Source organism: Maniola hyperantus, chromosome 15 (assembly GCF_902806685.2).
Source record: "Maniola hyperantus chromosome 15, iAphHyp1.2, whole genome shotgun sequence".
In the NCBI taxonomy this organism is placed as follows: Eukaryota; Metazoa; Arthropoda; class Insecta; order Lepidoptera; family Nymphalidae; genus Maniola; species Maniola hyperantus.
In genome coordinates this window covers 13,590,010-13,611,623 of record NC_048550.1, presented here as the reverse complement: position 1 = coordinate 13,611,623, position 21,614 = coordinate 13,590,010, and the positions used below count along the sequence as shown (strand labels likewise).

General features: G+C 45.5%; 1 protein-coding gene across 2 annotated transcripts in view; it reads right to left on the bottom strand.

Annotated features, from left to right (window-relative positions):
* Positions 1-21,614, bottom strand: part of Ubr3 (Ubr3 ubiquitin ligase) — a 95,565-nt gene that overhangs the window by 19,916 nt on the left and 54,035 nt on the right. Inside the window, exons 10-19 of one of the 2 annotated variants that reach the window (XM_034976395.2) lie at positions 18,965-19,146; positions 18,436-18,560; positions 16,564-16,706; positions 15,587-15,750; positions 13,186-13,304; positions 12,471-12,682; positions 10,388-10,586; positions 5,832-5,944; positions 2,600-2,674; positions 1,064-1,220 (exon numbers count right to left, since the gene is read on the bottom strand). In XM_034976395.2, coding sequence (XP_034832286.1) covers positions 1,064-1,220; positions 2,600-2,674; positions 5,832-5,944; positions 10,388-10,586; positions 12,471-12,682; positions 13,186-13,304; positions 15,587-15,750; positions 16,564-16,706; positions 18,436-18,560; positions 18,965-19,146 — 1,489 coding nt within the window. Of the gene's footprint in view, positions 1-1,063; positions 1,221-2,599; positions 2,675-3,647; positions 5,783-5,831; positions 5,945-10,387; positions 10,587-12,470; positions 12,683-13,185; positions 13,305-15,586; positions 15,751-16,563; positions 16,707-18,435; positions 18,561-18,964; positions 19,147-21,614 lie in introns of those variants that run through there. The other variant, XM_069503594.1, reaches the window with a different exon arrangement.

Below are 21,614 nucleotides of genomic sequence, written 5' to 3'. Positions count from 1 at the left end.
TAACGCTAGGGAAAAAACGAACAAATGGACAATGGGAGGTGGTGTAAAATAAACCTAAATACCAATAGCTAAATAAACTAAACCATATACTAAGAATATAAAATACATATTGTTAATACACTAATACATACAAATAAAATATAATAGACATACATAAGACTACATAGATATATATACACATATAGATTTAAATAATAAACTATGTCCCCAGGATGTAAGCTAACTCTGTGCCAAATTTAATCCAAATCGGCTAAACTGATGGGTGGTGAAAAGCTAGCAGACAGACAGACGGAGACACAATTTCGCATTTATAGTATTAGGCATAGAGCATAACTGAGAATATATATAGTACGCGACCAGGTCGAGATGGTAATCGGGGAGAGAACACCCTACCCGGTACTGGGATAGCGTGGGTGACGTGCGGGTGTGTGCCCCCCACCCCCCCCTCCCCCGTCTCATACCCCAATTGTCACCTCAACCTGTCGTGTACTATAAGTTCCTGCGATAGTGGAGCGGTAAGGGAATCGAATAGGCTAGTTGACACTTTTTTTAAGTAGGTCTTAAATGGTTGATATTTGTCCTATTAGATCAAAAAAATTAACACTATATTTTTTTGCGCCCTAAAAACCGTAAAACTTTAATTTAAAAATATATTTTTCTTAGACAGGTGAAAACACTGTCGGCCATGTTTGGCCGATAGATTATCTGTGCTCTGACGTCATGCATTTGTAAACAACAGCATAACTTCCCAAAGTTTAATAAACATGACTTCTATACTAGTTTACATAGGGATGACATTTCTTTGTTTACATATTTAATGACGTCACATTATGGCTGACAGCGTTTTCTGCGTTTCAAATAAAAATAAAAACTGTATTTTTTTAAATTGGATTTATATATCCATCCTGCGTTTTTAATAATTGTTATTGATATATTTCGTTGTCTTACGCAAAATACTATAATAAATAATCATTTATTGGACGAAATTAGACATGAGTCAAGTAGCCTATTGTATCGCCGCTTATATACAAAAGTTCCACAAACTAATAAGCTAATACCTCACCATAAGTGATGGGCACGGGCGGCGGGTCCAGACCCAGCTGCGCCAGGGTGGTCTCCGGGATGGCCAGGGTCATGTGCTCCGCCTCCATCTCCACGTCCGACTCCACGCCACCCGACAGCCCCGGCACCACGAGAGCTTGACTCTCACCACTGCCACTCTGAAAGGTAAAACGTATTGTGGAGCCTACTCAGTTAAGCGTTATGTATCATCATCATCAGCATGATCAACCCATCGCCGGCTCACTACAGAGCACGGGTCTCCTCTCAGAGTGGAAAGGATTTTGGCGATAGTCTACCACGCTGGCCAAGTGCAGATTGGCAGACTTCACAAACCTTTGAGAACATTATGGAGAACTCTCAGGCATGCATGTTTTCATTCACCGTTAAAGCAAGTGATATTTAATTGCTTAAAAACGCACATAGCCCCGAAAAGTTAGAGGTGCGTGCCCGGGATCGAACCCCCAACCTCCGATTAGAAGGCGGACGTCCTAACCACTAGGCTATCATAGCAGTAAATTAATATAAAAAGTTTAGTAAATTTATTTCAGGACATTTTGCTTTTTCGCTATGTCCATTCAGAATACATGCACCCAATCAATCAATAAATCAATCAGCCTATTTGCGTCCACTGCTGGACATAGGCCTTCCCAAGAGCACGCCACCACGCACGATCCTCCGCCTTCCTCATCCACCCACTTCCCGCTATCTTCTTAAGGCCGTCAGTCCAGCGGGTTGGAGGTCATGCACCCAAGCCCAATAATAATTGTTTTACTACATTTACTACTACCACCTGCACAGACTTTTACATGTAGGAACTTAAACACCTTATTCAGTCATTCTTTCCCTTCTGCCAAGGTGACCCAAGTTTTATTAGATACTTATGCTCGTGACTTCGTCCGCGTGGACTACACAAATTTCAAACCCCTATTTCACTCCCTTAGGGGTTGAATTTTCAAAAATCCTTTCTTAGCGGATGCCTACGTCATAATAGCTATCTGCATGCCAAATGTCAGCCCGATCCGTCCAGTAGTTGGAGCAGTGCGTTGATAGATTAGTCAGTCAGTCAGTCACCTTTTCCTTTTATATATTTAGATTACTGATCCATAGAATGTCAAGATCTGTATAAAACAAACCGTAGATTGGTCCGCTATCGTTTGTATTCTTGTCAGAATCAGGTTTGATCAGTGAATGCCTAGGCACATGTAAAGATTTTTTATTTTGGACAAGTTAGCCCTTGACTGCAATCTCACCTGGTGGTAAGTGACGATGCAGTCTAAGATGGAAGCGGGCTAACCTGGAAGGCGTATGGCAGTTTTAATAAACCCATGCCCTTTGGGTTTCTACACGGCACGGTTTCAAATCCCGTGGGAAATCGATTTTCCGGGATAAAAAGTAGCCTATGTTATTCCCCGGGATGCAAGCTGTTTGTACCAAATTTCGTCAAAATCGGTTGAATGGTTGGGTCGTGAAAGGCTAGCAGACAGACAGACACACTTTCGCATTTATATATTATAGAATTTGACAGAGGGATATGTACCTCTAGAGCCCGTATGGTAGGCGTGTCGCCGCCCGTGTCCGACTGGTCATCTGACACGGAGTTGCCACGCACCATCTGTACAAATAACGTCTAATTTTAGCGACATAATGGTACTGATTCTGAGCACAACCTAATTTTAGAGTATACGCATCCTCTTCTTACTAATGTCATATAAAAAGGACAGACGTAGTTTGACAGTTTTAAATTTTTGGTAAAACCCGTGATTTTAGCGCACAGTTGCCTGCCTACTGTTTAAATTTGTAGCGTGCGTCTTTAAATGTAAAGTTCATGTTCTGTCCCTTTTTAGCATTGTTTAAAAAGAAAAGGATGCAGATACTCTAAATTTAGTTTAGAGAAAGACAACGGAATCGGTGCCACTGTAAAGTTGTCTTAAAAATTGATTTGAACTGTTAGAAATGATTATGAAATTATTATTTTTTATTGAAGGCAGTTTGATATTCCGAATATGAGGCGGATTTATTAACCACTGGGCTATCACGGCTCTTACAGTAGCCAGCAGAAAATATGGTACATCGAACTTTAGAAAGTTTAGATAGTGCCACACATCACATCTTATAACTAAAAGTCGGTTATTCCAGCGAACGCTCTAAGAAGCCGAAAGAGATTTCGGTTTTGTAGAGCGTAGTCTCTTTCGTTGAGACCGACAAAAGGTCACATAGTTATGAGTAACAGAGACAACGCTCTACGAAGCCGAAATTTATTTCGGCTGCGTAGAGCGTTTGTTGGAATAACCAGCCCCCCAATTGTGTAAGAATAACCATTTCATGGCTATCGCAATCGTCAAGAATTCTGCCCTTTGATTGGCTGTGAAAAAATGTAAACAGCGAATCAACCAATCAAAGGGCAGAATTTCTTGACGATTGCGATGAAATGGTTATTCTTACACAACTGAGGGGCAGCACTAGTTATAAGATGTGATGTGTGGCACAGTTTGGAAAATAAACGTCTTTTCTTTCTTTCTAAAGGTCGATGTATAATATTTCCTGCCGGGTACTGTACGTTTACTTTGTTGAAAAATGTGACTCACGTGTAGGGATGAGGGCACAGCCAGGGCGGTGCTGCCGGCGGCCAGCGAGGCGGCCTTGCTGGCGGGGCGCGGCTCACTGCGCTCGTCCTCGGGGCTCTCCCACTCCGGGTCACCTGACAAGTGTTGGAACAATATGTTGTCGTTCATGTGACTCACGTGTAGGGATGAGGGCACAGCCAGGGCGGTGCTGCCGGCGGCCAGCGAGGCGGCCTTGCTGGCGGGGCGCGGCTCACTGCGCTCGTCCTCGGGGCTCTCCCACTCCGGGTCACCTGACAAGTGTTGGAACAATATGTTGTCGTTCATGTGACTCACGTGTAGGGATGAGGGCACAGCCAGGGCGGTGCTGCCGGCGGCCAGCGAGGCGGCCTTGCTGGCGGGGCGCGGCTCACTGCGCTCGTCCTCGGGGCTCTCCCACTCCGGGTCACCTGACAAGTGTTGGAACAATATGTTGTCGTTCATGTGACTCACGTGTAGGGATGAGGGCACAGCCAGGGCGGTGCTGCCGGCGGCCAGCGAGGCGGCCTTGCTGGCGGGGCGCGGCTCACTGCGCTCGTCCTCGGGGCTCTCCCACTCCGGGTCACCTGACAAGTGTTGGAACAATATGTTGTCGTTCATGTGACTCACGTGTAGGGATGAGGGCACAGCCAGGGCGGTGCTGCCGGCGGCCAGCGAGGCGGCCTTGCTGGCGGGGCGCGGCTCACTGCGCTCGTCCTCGGGGCTCTCCCACTCCGGGTCACCTGACAAGTGTTGGAACAATATGTTGTCGTTCATGTGACTCACGTGTAGGGATGAGGGCACAGCCAGGGCGGTGCTGCCGGCGGCCAGCGAGGCGGCCTTGCTGGCGGGGCGCGGCTCACTGCGCTCGTCCTCGGGGCTCTCCCACTCCGGGTCACCTGACAAGTGTTGGAACAATATGTTGTCGTTCATGTGACTCACGTGTAGGGATGAGGGCACAGCCAGGGCGGTGCTGCCGGCGGCCAGCGAGGCGGCCTTGCTGGCGGGGCGCGGCTCACTGCGCTCGTCCTCGGGGCTCTCCCACTCCGGGTCACCTGACAAGTGTTGGAACAATATGTTGTCGTTCATGTGACTCACGTGTAGGGATGAGGGCACAGCCAGGGCGGTGCTGCCGGCGGCCAGCGAGGCGGCCTTGCTGGCGGGGCGCGGCTCACTGCGCTCGTCCTCGGGGCTCTCCCACTCCGGGTCACCTGACAAGTGTTGGAACAATATGTTGTCGTTCATGTGACTCACGTGTAGGGATGAGGGCACAGCCAGGGCGGTGCTGCCGGCGGCCAGCGAGGCGGCCTTGCTGGCGGGGCGCGGCTCACTGCGCTCGTCCTCGGGGCTCTCCCACTCCGGGTCACCTGACAAGTGTTGGAACAATATGTTGTCGTTCATGTGACTCACGTGTAGGGATGAGGGCACAGCCAGGGCGGTGCTGCCGGCGGCCAGCGAGGCGGCCTTGCTGGCGGGGCGCGGCTCACTGCGCTCGTCCTCGGGGCTCTCCCACTCCGGGTCACCTGACAAGTGTTGGAACAATATGTTGTCGTTCATGTGACTCACGTGTAGGGATGAGGGCACAGCCAGGGCGGTGCTGCCGGCGGCCAGCGAGGCGGCCTTGCTGGCGGGGCGCGGCTCACTGCGCTCGTCCTCGGGGCTCTCCCACTCCGGGTCACCTGACAAGTGTTGGAACAATATGTTGTCGTTCATGTGACTCACGTGTAGGGATGAGGGCACAGCCAGGGCGGTGCTGCCGGCGGCCAGCGAGGCGGCCTTGCTGGCGGGGCGCGGCTCACTGCGCTCGTCCTCGGGGCTCTCCCACTCCGGGTCACCTGACAAGTGTTGGAACAATATGTTGTCGTTCATGTGACTCACGTGTAGGGATGAGGGCACAGCCAGGGCGGTGCTGCCGGCGGCCAGCGAGGCGGCCTTGCTGGCGGGGCGCGGCTCACTGCGCTCGTCCTCGGGGCTCTCCCACTCCGGGTCACCTGACAAGTGTTGGAACAATATGTTGTCGTTCATGTGACTCACGTGTAGGGATGAGGGCACAGCCAGGGCGGTGCTGCCGGCGGCCAGCGAGGCGGCCTTGCTGGCGGGGCGCGGCTCACTGCGCTCGTCCTCGGGGCTCTCCCACTCCGGGTCACCTGACAAGTGTTGGAACAAAATGTTGTCGTTCATGTGACTCACGTGTAGGGATGAGGGCACAGCCAGGGCGGTGCTGCCGGCGGCCAGCGAGGCGGCCTTGCTGGCGGGGCGCGGCTCACTGCGCTCGTCCTCGGGGCTCTCCCACTCCGGGTCACCTGACAAGTGTAGGAACGTTATCGTTCATGTGCGACAGGTCGAGATGGCAATCGAGTATGATACGTCCCGCACACCCGCATGTCACCCGCGCTGGCCACACCGGCGGGGTGATGACGTATCTCGTGATCATTGCTGTCAAACGTCACACGTAAAAGCGGTTAGAGAGAGACAGCAATAGCCACAAAGCAAAATAAGAAGAGAGACAGCATTGAACTGTCGCATTGCTACTGCTGTCGCGTTGCTGTTGCTACTGGTTTTTTTGGTCCCGGCAGAATACCAGCGCTCAGGTTTTATTCTTAAAACCTGCAGCATTAATGCTGAGCTGGGGCCATTTCATCTTGTGCCAAGTGGGTGCAAGAACTAATTTTAGATTAAATTAATTATTAAATATTTCTTATTATCTACTAACTACTACCTACTGTAACGTTGTCTCATACAAAACTAAGAATTAATATGAGCTAGCGGAACCCGCAAGCATCTAACGCCGGGCGACGGTTTACTGCATACATAAAATCGATACGCGCGCGTTCGCTGATCCCTAAATCAAAAACTGGTCTTAGCCAAGTTGCTCTGCCGCGCCGCAAAACTACGGAGGGCGCGTGCGACGGTTTCTGGATCATTCGACGCGCGGACCTGCGGCCAGCGGTGCGTGTACTCATAGCGTGCTGCGGGCGATCTTTTCGAAGTTACCTACTTAAAGTTCTTTATTTGATGTGCTCCTATCGGAACCCGTAAAGGGTGAGTTCCAACTTTCCTATCACTATAAGCTGTTCTCAGTGCGCTGTAGTGCTGAAGTCGCCAGGCTGCAGAGCTATTGCGCACGAGATCGTTGGGCTACCCTGACGCCAACGCTCTGGGGTTCCAGGTTCACGGATAGGAATTTCCACGGACTGAAGTTCACCAGAAGTACCCCGGAACCGGAGTCCGCGAGGGCGTCTCCGTCGGAGCTTCCGGATTCCTGCTTCTGGTGTGGTGTGCGTGCCTGCTGCCGTGACCCTCCTACCCTGGGGACCTACCCTGAGGACCTCCGTGCCTGGACCTGAGCGTGCCGGAAGGACCCTAGCTACGCGCGTCAGGCCAGTCACTCGTTACTAGCTCAATTCTGCGGTGTAGTGCGGTGGAGGAGTTGATTAAAGGCAATTGATTCACGACCCTGGTCTTTTCTTCACTCTCCTCACTACCTGTGACGGCCTACCCCGTCACACTACTAACCATTAATTTTAAGTTTGTTTGTACCTAGTCATAGTCATAGTCATAGTCATAGTCATTTATTCATAAATACACATTATACGTCAATTACAATAATTTAAATTCTTTTTCTTAATATTTAATAACATATTGGGGCCGATTCTCTTGTACACAATCTCTAAACTAAACTAAAATGACACCTCTAAATCTATTGCTATCCCTGTCATAATGTTGCTTATGGAAAAGGATAGCACTAGATTTAGACCTGTTAATTTAGAGATTGTGTACAAGAGAATCGGCCCCATTCTTGTTTCAAGAATAGATTTTTAAAAAATATAAAATAAAATAAAATAAATGTTTTAAACAATTTAGTCTTGGATCTTCCCAAGTAGAAATTCATTATAACTATAGAAAGACTCCTCGACAAGCCAGCTTTTCATTTTTCTTTTGAAAATCTTAATATTTTGCGCATTTTTTATGTCGTGGGGAATCCGATTATAGACCTCGGGACCCATTCCAACCACTGTCCGCGAGGCTTTCTCAAGCCTGTGGTATTTTGCAACTAGGCGATTAGGATGCCGTAGGTTAAAAAGCCTACCTTAGGCATAAGATGAATAAACTAGTTTTCTTTCTTTCTTCTTCTTTCTTCTTTCTTACTGCGACGTTTTACGTAATCACGCGGGTTAGCGCTGGGGCTGTGCGTGGCGTTCGCTGGCGGACGACCGATCGCAGACTATACGTGTCCGTCGCCTCCATCCGTCGGCCGGGATCGCGGCGGCACGCATTATTACGAATAGATGTTGGAAACGGAGTCTCCAGCAAACCGACAGATGTAGGGGTTGCAAGCAGTGGCGTGCAACTCATAGAGGCATAAAAGCGCTGCTTACCCAAGAAATAGTTAACTCGGTTGAAATTGCTCAATGCTATCTGTCCCGGCTTACTCATGTGTGTAGTCGACGTTAGCCCGACTAGTTTCGAACCCATCCGGGGTCCTTTTTCGATAATATTCGAAGATAGTATTTATAATGGAAATCACTCACGGTAGTTTAAACGCTAAAATTGCTCAATGCTCATTATTCTTTGACTGGCTTACCTAACTACTGCTTACCCTGGCTTTAAACCCTATGCACGCCACTGGTTGCAAGGTGCTAGAATGAAGACCTCGCACCGGAAAGTGCAGCGTTGGAAGACCCTTCACTAAGTGGACAGTCGAAATCAAACAAGTCTGCGGGTTGCCTCAATATTTTTAGATTTAGGTATGGTAATTAGAGAGTGATTTATGTTATTTTTAATTAAGATAGCTACACCCTGACCTCGACCGGTATGGTGTCTATCTTGTCGATAGCAAGTATATCCGGGGGTCATTAAAGAAATATTGGATGTGAGGCGAGTTTCACAAATAAAAAGAATATCAACAGATACGGAATGCACTGCAAAATCTAGTAATTCGTGTATCTTACCACGTACGCCGTCAGCGTTCCATGAAAGTAAGCGCAGTTCATTCTTATTATACGTATTGTCCGAGGTGTGTGAATACAAGCATAACTTTCTCTAAGGGAGATGTGCATGTGATAAACTGAGTTTTAAGCTTTCGGAGAACTAACAAAATCTCAAACATTTCCTTAGTCGCAGCGTCCTCAGAGGTGGGTAAGGTCATTTCAGGGCCGACCGGGTTCGTAAAGCGGGGAACTTTGTCTTCGCCTACTCCTCCATCAGTAGTAGTAGATGCAGCAACATTTGCCCAAGTCCTGGTTTTCGATATAGGCTTAGACATTTTATGTATTAGTGGCGGTGGCTTTCGCACGTAAGTATTTTGTTGTATACGTTCAAGGTAAGCTAATCTGGTTTTGCATTTACTGTAATTGGCAGGGTGTTCTTCATTACAGTTACAACAATGAGCAAGTTCCTTTCGGTCCTTCTTTGGGCACTCGGATGTTGGGTGCATCTCGGTACATTTGACACAACGCGGTGGCATATTACAATTTTTAGATGAATGCCCAAAATTTTGACATCTGAAGCACTGAGTACCTGATTTGCGATTGGGTTTAAATTTTTGGATGGTAATTACACAATTGAAAAGATATTTAATTTGACGAAATTTAATAATGTCAGCTCCTTCGGCAAGTTGGACTAAATGTGGAGGACAAGGAAGCTCGTTTATTGATTTTAATTTGGTCACAGAAGCTCCTTTGAACCCAAGTTTTTCTAACTCGTCAGGTAGATCCTTTTCTGCGTAGGCAGGCAGGCCTTTAATTACCACTTTAGGTGTCTTTTCATCCTTTCGGGTGTAGGTCAGAAATGATACATTCTCCGTTCGAAGCCCATCTTTAACTGCTTGATGAGCTTGGGGTGAATGGCATATAACAGCTACTTTGTTGCCATTCTTGTACTGGAGGTGGAACTGTTTAGAAAATTTACTTACAGTTTCATTGATGTTTTCGTGGGTCATGTTTATGATATCAATGATTATCGGAGGGATATGCCCTGACTTCTTAGCTTTAGTTGTTGCTTCAATGTAGTATTTGCTGCCCGAATCATTTACATTATCCACAGGAAGGTCTTGGTATTTGTTGCTGGTTGGCAGATTCCGACTATCGTCGAACTTCGACTGTTTCTTTTGAGGTGCACAACGCTTCGGTGTACGAAATCCATCAATACTATCATCGGCTGGTCTCTTAGTGTTGAGACTTCCGAAGGAAGAGGATCTTGTTAAGAACCTGTCCATCCTAACGTCTTCACAACTATCGACGAGATGTCGATAGTCACGTGTTGCATCACTATTATTTTGATGACTCAGTAGCAAGACAGCTATAGCGAGCGCACGGGCACACTGGACAAACGCCGTGCGCGTAATTTAAATATTAATCACGACGCGAATAGGCTAATCGAGAGTTTTTACCTTTTATAATAACCTTACTGCAATATTAACTTGATTAGGGCACAATTGCTATTGCAACCACTCAATCAAAAATGGCGACCTAAACACAAAAGCATTTAGTAGTCGAATGAGTCGGCGTCTGAACGCAGGCGCTGGATCGCGGCGCTAGATCGTGGCGTGCGAAAGTCTCTACGAAAGAACTACAGTGCGACAAGGCTATCTTGGCGCGTGGCGAAAATCAGAACTAACGTTGCCGTCAAGTTGTTTGCCCCCTTTGTTCTTGTTTGAATATTCTAAGCCGCCCCCCTGTCAATGTCATCCAAGTGCCAAGAGAGCCTTGTCGCACTGTATGTCCAGCGGTGGGCGTCACACTCACTGTCCTCGTGCTGTGCGCGCTTGTGTAGGTGCGAGTCGTCCCCGCGGCCGGGCTCGTGGCGACTGGGCGGCGGCACGGACGCCAGCACGGCGCGCGCGTTGTCGCACACGGAGCCTCCAGCGAACGCGCGCAGCAGCGGCACGCCCGACACGCGCGCGCAGCCGCCGCCGCGCGTGCCGTCCGCCACGCACACGTCACGCTGCGAGAAATTACTATAAGTTAACATGAAATCTATGGAATGAAATAAAACATCTAAATTTAATCCGTAACAACTTCGTCAGATAAAAAGTTTTTTTTTTTTAATTTATAGACTAGCCTATAGACCAACCAAGCGGCTGCAATCAGACCTGGTGGCAAGTGATGATGCAGCCTAAGATGGAGCGCGCTTGATGCCTACATCTTCTAGGCAAGCGCGCCTTCTAGGAAGTCGAGAGTGAATAGGTTCACTCTCGACTTGAAGGTACCCATATTATAATTGGAGGGGAATACTTGTGACAAGGTGTCACAAACAGTCAGCTCAAGCAAGAAGCATCTCGAATGTTCCACGGCCGAACACGCCACCGACTAGACGACCCGGCCGGCCAATCAGTGAGCACCGCGATCTCCGCCGAGCGATCACACCACCGAGTAGGCCACGCCCCCCAGACTATAAATAGGGCAACATCCATTCGGAACAGTCTCGTACGGAACGCGGTCATCTTCAGGGACCTGCGCATGGAGAGCCTCGACGACCACATTCGCCGCCTGAGCTCCTCTATGTTCGCGCGCGCGGATGGAGCGCGAGCCCAGCACTTGCAGGGCATCGCGCCATACCACCGGCGCCCACCGGACATGAGAGGCCTGCCACGTGACCTTGCTACCTGACTGACCCATCGCTTCCTCGCCGCTGGCTGACGGGCGCCCGCCGGGCTTCATCTGGCGGGCTCGACCTCGCTGAGCGGCGGGTGGAAAAGCCCACGGACATACCACGTCGCGCTGCAGTGGCCGATCGCCCGCGATCTCACGCGGGCTCGATCGAACCGCAGCGCGCCCACCGGACTGACTCCACTGACCAGTGGTCACACCCCGTGACCCGCCTGTAGTTGCAGGCGGCGTTGCAACCACTGAAGGGGGCCATCGCCCCGATCAGTTACCCCGGGACCCGCGAGGGTCCGCGTGGACGACCCGACTGTGGAGAACAGTCTCTCGGCGCCTTCGCCCACTACGGCCGGTGTGATTACCCTCGCTGCTTGGCCAGGGTGAAGAGGTTGAGAGACTCCGGTAGCATCAAGCACCATCCAGGCCTTCAGCCTGCCGGTAGCAGCCTACCGTCCGTCCCCCCCGCGCGATCCGCGTTATATACCTGCCGCCGGTACCCGCGTACCGATGCCCGCGTTTAATAAATCTTCCCGCCATATCTAGAATTGTAGTTTACTATAAGCGGTCATGTAAATTAACTTTTCTGTAAGGTAACTTTAAGAATTAGAAGTGAATAAATGATTATGTTTGTGTGCGATTCGTGTTTGCTTTAGAGATCTCCAGATCAGCCGAAGTCAGGTCTAACTCCTATCTCATGTACGTAGTAAGGACGTCGCCAACCTCAACTTTCTTGCTACGTTACATACTGATGCTGGAAGTTCAACCATGACTGTCCCTTTTTTTTTTTTTTTTTTTCCGTGGGGAAATCCTCATGGATGCCACCGCACCCGGGGAGGTGCGGAGGTTATGTCGGACTCTTACCGACTAAAACCCCACGATGTTCCACGCATCGCCTGGTGGCTGGGCTACGGGGCCAAACACGTTCGCGCAACCCAGCCAGCGGCGCCTGCTGAGGGGACCTCCACCTCAGGGGACCAATGAAGTCCCTACACACCGTCTGAGGCGCACCAGGAACACAAAGGTGCGCCTTCCGACTCGAGGACTGGTTTTTTTACGGACGATAGACTCAACCATGACTGTCCCTGGGCCGAACGTACCCATCAAGCTCGCAGCATTGCCCCGCTGAATGGTGATCTTTGGACCAGGTAGGGGCTTCGATCCCCTCCACGTGTCTCGTTCGCACGCCGCGGTATATACCGCTAGTGCGTCAGTACAGTATACTCACATTGTGCGTCTTCGCCCTCTCGGCAGCCAAGTCCGAAGCCACAGCCAGCAGATACACGGCCAAGGCCAGCACGTGGTCGGGGGGCGCCTCGACCCCCTGCTGCGAGGTCTCCGGCCGCCAGCCCGCCTCGCCCTCCGCGCCGCTAGCGCTCTCCACGTGTCTTCTTCGGACCCCACGGTATAATACGGCTAGCAAAGCCCCGTGTAATACTCCTGGAAGATTTTTTATTTTATTAAGGGATGGTTTTGAAAACATCTGAAAAAAAAACCGGCCTAGCGGAAGGTTCTGTACCTTTGAAATGGAAGTACGAGTAGAAGCAGAGTACATCCCAAGTCATTTCAAAAGGACAAGACTCCTTCGTGCTAAATTTTATACGGGAGCGATGTGCAGGCTCGACCGTACCAAAGGGAGATCTCCCACCGAGCGGCTGGTTGTGCCAACTGGGCCGACAGCCGTGTCTTGAAACTTCTTAATATAGTCCAGATTGCAGAAAACTCCGTTAGTGCGAGTACTGTTGACGGTACATTTGTTCGGGACTACGTCATGAAATGTTAGCGGTTGAATAGCGCCATCTAGTTACAACTGTGACAACCGCCACAATTTAAAGATATTCAAGTTCAAGTTACGATTTTGTAGAAAATACGCTTTGAAAAGCTATGATTTTTTTTTAATTGAAGTAAATAAGCTACCCTGATGAAGTTAGTGGAATAAATACCTGAAGCGCACAACTGTCGGGGGTCCCCGGCGGCTTCGGGCGGCGCCCGCGCGGGGCGCAGCGGCGGCCACAACGCGCCATGCCCGGTGAATCCTTCTGCTTTCTGCTTTTCTCGTACACTGTGTAGGCGACATATTCTACTAATTACTACTAACTAACTACATATTATAACAATATCCAAATTAACTTAAAATAACTTATTGTTATAATTAAAACCTATTACTAAAATTTATCATTATAACTTATAGCTAATACTTATAAATAAATATTTATATTAATATAAACCTTAAATCTAAATAAATACACATATATTATTTCCATACAAAATGTACTTGCCGGCCGACCGAAAGCAAAGCTGACCGTACGATTTAATTTTACATTTTGCGATAGTCATTAGTACCTACGACAAAACGAGTTACGCGGTGCATGGTCGGGCGGCCGTCGCGGTCGTCGCGATGTATCTATATACATAAAAGGAAAAGGTGACTGACTGACTGACTGACTGACTGATCTATCAACACACAGTTCAAACTACTGGACGGATCGGGCTGAAATTTGGCATGCAGATAGCTATTATGACGTAGGCGTCCGCTAAGAAAGGATTTTGGAAATTCAACCCCTAAGGAGGTGAAATAGCGGTTTCAAATTTGTGTAGTCCACGCGGACGAAGTCGCGAGCATAAGCTAGTCGTTTATAAAATTAAACCAGTGTGTGGCGGCATGTCCCCACAGCGTTACACTTATATTGGTGCATTTTTATTTCATCCAACTTCCGCTTAAAGACCGTCCGTAAACACTCAAAAACTATACACTGTGCAACACAAATAAAAATTTTAGCACCATTTTCTAGGCGAGCACGTTCCAACCTTAAGTCGAATTTTTAACTAAACAACATTTTTTGAAGTTTTCTGTGCTACCAGATTTTTATGAAAAACTAGCTTATGCTCGCGACTTCGTCCGCGTGGACTACACAAATTTCAAACCCCTATTTTACCCCCTTAGGAGTTGAATTTTCAAAAATCCTTTCTTAGCGGACGCCTACGCCATAATAGCTATCTGCATGCCAAATTTCAGCCCGATCCGTCCAGTAGTTTGAGCTGTGCGTTGATAGATCAGTCAGTCAGTCAGTCAGTCAGTCACCTTTTCCTTTTATATATTTAGATAAATAGTGCGGGGGCCAATAGTGTGCCAAAAAGAATCAAAAACTGAGTTGGTACAGTAGCTACGGCTAACATTGGAAAGATGTAACATTGTGAGTCGACGGTTCAATGAACATTGTTCAATCAACTAAAGCGTTTCATGCCCGTAGATTGGATGCCCATTTGCTCCCATAAAGAAGGTGACAAATCTAATAATCAGTAGGTACCCTGATTATATTGATAGAAGCTGTGGTAGCCTAGTGGTTAGGACGTCCGCCTTCCAATCGGAGGTCGGGGGTTCGATCCCGGGCACGCACCTCTAACTTTTCGGAGTTATGTGCGTTTTTAAGTAATTAAAATATCACTTGCTTTAACGGTGAAGGAAAACAACCTGCATGCCTGAGAGTTCTCCATAATGTTCTCAAAGGTGTGTAAAGTCAGCCAATCCGCACTTGGCCAGCATGGTAGACTATGGCCAAAACCCTTCTCACTCTGAGAGGAGACCTGTGCTCTGTAGTGAGCCAGTGATGGGTTGATCATGATGATGATGATGACCCTGATTATAAATGCGAAAGTGTGTTTGTTTGTTGGTTTCTTGGATTGTCCTTCAATCACGTCGCAATGGAGCAACGAATCAACGTTATTTATTGCATGGGTGTAGTTGAAGACCTGAGGCTACTTTTTATCCCGGGAAAACAAAAGACTTCCCACGGGTTTTTTTAATAGATAAAGCGAGCAAACGAGCAGGCGGGTTACCTGATGTTAAGTGATTACCGCCGCCCATGAACATTTGCAGTACCAGAGGAACCGCCGATGCGTTGCCGGCCTTTTAGGAATTTGTTGGTCCGCCCCTTGAATAACCCCATGTTGTAATCTAGTGGGAACACCGCCGATGGGAGTTGGTTCCACAGTTTGCACGTGCGTGGAAAGAAGGATCTGGCACAGCGGACGGTCGAAGTGCACCAGACACCCATGATTTTTAAATACTTAAATCCACGTGTACGAAGTCGCGGGCATCAACTAGTCTAATAACAATAATTAATTACGCAAAACAACTTACTATGTGCCTTATTTGAGCCTCAATAGCTCAACCGGTATAGGAGTGGACTGAAAACCGAAAGGTCGACGGTTCAAACCCCGCCCGTTGCACTATTGTCGTACCTACTCCTAGCACAAGCCTGACGCTTAATTGGAGAGGAAAGGGGAATATTAGTCATTTAACATGGCTAATATTCTTTAAAAAAAAAAAAAAAATCAACTTACTATGCTGTAAATCTGTCCATGGAGGTGTGGAAGTCTCTTCTGTGCACCGCCCTTTGCAGTAAATGTAAGGGGTCGTAGTACCTCTCCCACACTATTGGTTTCGGCACGAACAGACCTTGCTCTAAGCTCTCTGACCCCTTGGGCGGCGCGCGGTATACGGATAACTGGAAACAAGACATCATATTAACGAAAGGTTCTTCTTCTTCTTTCTTCTTTGGGGCTATACAGGTCCTTACTATCCCTGAATCACTGCGACCGTCTCCGATCTATTGTGTTTGCCTCCAAAACGAAAGGTTTCTTTCTTCTCTCTCCACGCATTGTATTTGAGTCATGACCACTTTCCATTAATCACAGAACGGTGAGGTTTTGTGTGTGTGTGTGTGTGTGTGTGTGTGTGTGTGTGTGTGTGTGTGTGTGTTCGAGTGTGCGTGTGTGATGTGATGTATGGTGTGACAAGGATGGATACGATAAGGAATCCATAATCCATATCCATACTAATATTATAAATGCGAAAGTGTGTCTATCTGGCTGTCTGTCTGTGTTTCTGTCTGCTAGCCTTTCACGGCCCATTCGTTTAATCGATTTTGATGAAATTTGGTACAGAGGTAGCTTGCAACCCGGGGAAGGACATAGGCTACTTTTTATCCCGGAAAATTTAAGAGTTTCCACAGGATTTTTAAGAACCTAATTCCACGCGTACGAAGTCGCGTGCATCAGCTAGTAATATTATAAATGCGAAAGTTTATCTGTCTGTCTGTATGTCTGCTAGCTTTGGGCGGCCCATCCGTTCAACCGATTTTGACGAAATTTGGTACAAAGATAGCTTGCATCCCAGGGACGGACATAGGCTACTTTTTATCCCGGAAAATTGAAGAGATCCCACATGATATTAAAAACCTAAACCCAGACGGGCGAAGCCACGGGCATCACCTAGTGAGCCATATATTTATGTAATGGTTTGAATGGAAATGCCATACCTCTTTAAGAACAGTTTCAAAATTTCTAGTGTGCGCGTTGCCAGATCTCTCTGGCATCAGTTCCAGCAGCTGTGAGTGTGTCTTGTCGCCCGCCGCCAGTAACGTCGCCACTTCTAGCTTCGACTGTGTCAGCTCGTCGTTACCTGTCAAAGAGAAATGTATGTCTAACAAAGGTGCCTGCTTAAGGTGAACGCACACTTATCCGAGCCGAACGCGTCGAACGAGTCGGAACAAAATGAAGTTTAGAATTCTGTATATGAAATCTCATAAATAGGCTACTTGACTCATATCTAATTCCGTCCAATAAATGATTATTTATTATAGTATTTTGCTTAAGACAACGAAATATATCAATAACAATTATTAAAAACGCAGGATGGATATATAAATCCAATTTAAAAAAATACAGTTTTTATTTTTATTTGAAACGCAGAAAACGCTGTCAGCCATGATGTGACGTCATTAAATATGTAAACAAAGAAATGTCATCCCTATGTCACGCGGGGACTAACGTAGTATCCATATATATAAAATTTAGAGTTCTGACTAACTTATATATCAACGCACAGCCTAAACATCTAAACAGCTGGTTCTAGATACATGAAATTTGGTGCGTGTGTTCTTTGTAGGTAAAGAGAAGGTATCCACTAGGAAAGGATTTTTTGAAATTCCACCCCTGAGTGGGTTAAATGGAGGTTTGAAATTTATGAAGTCTACGCGGGCGAAGTCACGAGCATAAGCTAGTTTTTATATATTTCTAAAAACTCATAGTAAACGTAAAAAAATATCGTTTTCTCTTTATAAATTGAATAAGTTATTAAGTAAGACTTACAACAAAGTGATCTTTGCAAAAATAAATTTGGGTTGAAGTCGTTAGTCATATAGGATCCCTAAGCAAGTCTTTGCGTGTTACGTATATTTATTTCACTGGGCACTCTAATCCACAACTTTCCTGTGGTCTTTATCGATGCGTTTTTTACATTCTCGGATGATACAATAACGATAATTACTATATTTTTCATGTAAACTAGTATAGAAGTCATGTTTATTAAACTTTGGGAGGTTATGCTGTTGTTTACAAATGCATGACGTCAGAGCACAGATAATCTATCGGCCAAACATGGCCGACAGTGTTTTCACCTGTCTAAGAAAAATATATTTTTAAATTAAAGTTTTACGGTTTTTAGGGTGCAAAAAAATATAGTGTTAATTTTTTTGATATAATAGGACAAATATTAACCATTTAAGACCAACTTAAAAAAAGTGTCAAGTAGCCTATTCTTACACACTTCTCCGCGTCGAATCGTCCGAATCTGCAAGAATACAGATTCGACCTGTTCCAGCGGAGCGGATTATATCTTATATATAAATTAAGCTTTTGGATTATTGTATATAGATAATATTGTAATCTATTAAAAATGATAAATTTTAAATTGTAAATTAGTGTAATGATTATTATTGATAACAAAAACTGCTGTAGTGTAGTGGTATGTAGTGTATACAGTGTATGAGCTTTTCCATTTAAAAACTATTTTTTTTTTCAAATATTACCTAAATAATTTCAATTTAATATCAAATTTTTAAATCTTTATGTTATTGTTGCAGTACGTAATAAATGGGTTTATTAAAATAAAATAAACGGAAAAGTATTATATAGGTACCTACTTGTAATATGTACTTGTAATTATAAACAAAAACATGTATGTAATGTATGTCTGTATCAACTACACAATCCAACATTGTAAATTAAAAAATATTGTATATTTATCATTTCAGTAATAAAGGCTTTATTTATTTATTTATTTTATATATCATGGATTTCCGCAAAATAACGCCTGCTTCTATACAACTACAATATGTTACAGTCCATACCAAGGTTAGTTCTGGAGGAGACGAGGATGGCGAGGAACGTCAGCAGGCCCTCCACCATGGCGTACTGCTCCGAGGTTTGCGCGGGCGACATCGGAGTCAGGCTCAGCCACTCCCGCACACCGAAACTGTTGGCCAGATAAAACTATTTCGCACACCTAGATTGAAAGTATTAATTTTTCAGAAGATTAAGAACAAGTATTTCTGAATTTCATGATGGTGAAGTCATGAAGCTCAATTTTATTTTTGGTCACAAATATCTCACATACTATGACCTAAAATAAAATTGAGTTTCATAGCTTTATTAACAAAGAATTCAGTGTGCTTTCTTATCTACTGATGAAAGATTTACCATTTGAGATTGTGACTTTTAATCTAGGTGTGCGATATACTATATGTATACGCAAGTTTAGCAATTTGTTGGTCCGCCCCTTGAATAATCTCATGTTGTAATCTAGTGGGAACACCGCCGAAGACATTAGTAGGGATGGCAAAAGAAGAGAGAGGGAGGGGGGGGGGGAGCTGTACTCACACGTCGATGCACATGTCGAGGAAGTGGTCGGCGGGAAGATGCGCAGCGCATATCTGCAGCCAGTACACGTCCATGTCCACCATGGAGTTGCAGAAGTTGGCCTGGATGTACGTCATCGCCTGCCCCTTGATCTGCAGTCCGTTGCGCACCCACACGCCTGCCAGGATCTCGTAGAACAGACTCTGCGAAAGACGTTTTATGATTAATCCTTCCTCTTTACCTTCTACCTTACCCATAGATTCCTGATATTAGATATTTGAATTTGAAATGTTGACAGTTGAAATGTACAATTCCTGAATTGAAACTTTTTTAGGCGCGACTTGCGTAACTCAGATTTTATTTTATTTTAAAAGTAACTTTTTCGTTACTTTCGTAAGTTTGTAAGTCAAGCATTTGTTGTTGTATCAAGTAGTTAGTGCCGTAGAGTGTAGACTAAAAGCTGTATTTTATACTACTACATGATAATATTATAATAAAAAACCTTTGGCCAACACAATTATCATACATAGATTACATAGGGTTTCCGAATAGATAAAAACATTTCTTCTCAATAAAATTATTATCACTACAATAACTCTTATATTTCATATCCTACAGTATAATTTAAAGAAGTTTAATTAGATTATCACATTTCATTACTTCTCAAATACAACACTCTTTAATAAAAGATAAGAGGACGCCATTTCCAAAAAAAACGAACATTTAGTCCCTCTTTATAATGTCTGCGTCAAATTACGATAACACATTATGAAATGGGTGCACTGTATTGAAACCGAGAGGAGGACAAAAGCTTTTGTTGACATACCTACCTACCGTCTACCGCGGAAATTAAAGAGGGTTGGCCGGAGACCAGTGTTGCTAGCTCTAGCGACATTTGCCGAAAGTTCAGGTGATATCAGTACCCTTATTATAAATGCGAAAGTGTGTTTGTTTGTTGGTTTGTCCTTCAATCACACCGCAACGGTGCAACGGATTGACGTGATTTTTTGCATGGGTATAGATAAAGACCTATACGCTTAGTACCTACGAGATTTTATGTCTCACTAACGTTGATAGTATTCGAGTGTCGAAAACCTTCCGCATTATAGTAAACCGGATCTTAACTGGCTTGTTTTAAAGCTCAAGTTTGTCTGCACATCTACAGCCAGCGCTCCAAGCGGAAACGTGCAAAATTAAAATCAGTGGCATTGAATTTTTGACTGCAATTCAAGGCCTTTTAGGTCCATTTTACTTTGACGGTATTGTATTTGGACTTTCGAATTCTAGCAACGTTTGGTGAGACGTAAAATCTTATACTAAGCGTACTGGAGAGTCGCATAGGCTACTTTTTATCGCAGAAAATCAAAGAGTTCTCACGGAATTTTTAAAAAACCTAACTCCACGCGGACGAAGTCGCGGGCATCAGCTAGTTATAAAATAAATACATTCTCTAAACTTTACTAAAATGACAGACCCAAATATATTGCTGTTCCTTTCATTAATGCTACCTAGAGAAAAGGATAGCACAAAATTTAGACATGCCAATTAAGATAAGTTTCGAAATTGTGTACATCAGATTTTTTTTTTTATTTTATTCAGATACAAGTTAGCCCTTGACTGCAATCTCACCTGGTGGTAAGTGATGATTAGCTACAATGTCAAGATTTGAAGAGTGAATATGCATCTTCTAGGCAAGCGCGCTCCATCTTAGGTTGCATCATTACTTAGTCTTATGTATAAAAACTAGCTTATGCTCGCGACTTCGTCCGCATGGACTGCACAAATTTCAAACCCCTATTTCACCACCTTCGGGGTTGAATTTTCAAAAATCCTTTCTTAGGGGATGCCTACGTCATAATAGCTATAGTCACCTTTGCCTTCTATATATGTAGATGAATCCATTTCCCTTGGTCACGCCATAACTCGAGAACGACTGGATGATTGTTAGGATAAGGTTTATATGAAAGATTTTATTTGGAAAATCCACGGGAAAAGACAGTTCCCGCGGGGCGCGGCCGAAGTCGCGGGCAACGAAAGGAGAGCCTCAATAGCTCAACAAGTAAAGGTGTGGACTGAAAACCGAAAGATCGACTGTTCAAACCCCGCCCGTTGCACTATTGTCGTACCTACTCCTAGCACAAGCCTGACGCTTAGTTGGAGAGAAAAAGAGAATGTGGCTAATTCTCTTGTACACAATCTCTAAACTAAACTAAAATTACACGTCTAAATCTATTGCTATCCCTTTCATAATGTTGCTTGCGGAAAAGAATGGCACTAGATTTAGACCTGTTAATTTAGTTTAGTTTAGAGATTGTGTACAAGAGAATCGGCCCCATTATTAGTCATTTAACATGTCTAATATTCTTTAAAAAAAAACAGCTAGTACCTTATATTTATACATGGGTGAGTATATTTACAACAATGAACTAGCAAAGCAGGTTCTTTGTTCAACTTAAATACCTATCAGTATCCAATGCCTCTAGATACAAAAAGTGGCCTCATGAACGAGTTTCGCCAGTCAAGTGACTCATTCAATCGAACGGTACCGGTCATGCAACGCGTTTAGGGCAAAATGGATGCGAATCGTGTTCGTTGAGATAACCGATAGTTAATTAAAAATGGACCGGAAACTAATAACTTGTTGATATGCTTTGAATGGATTAAAGTTTTT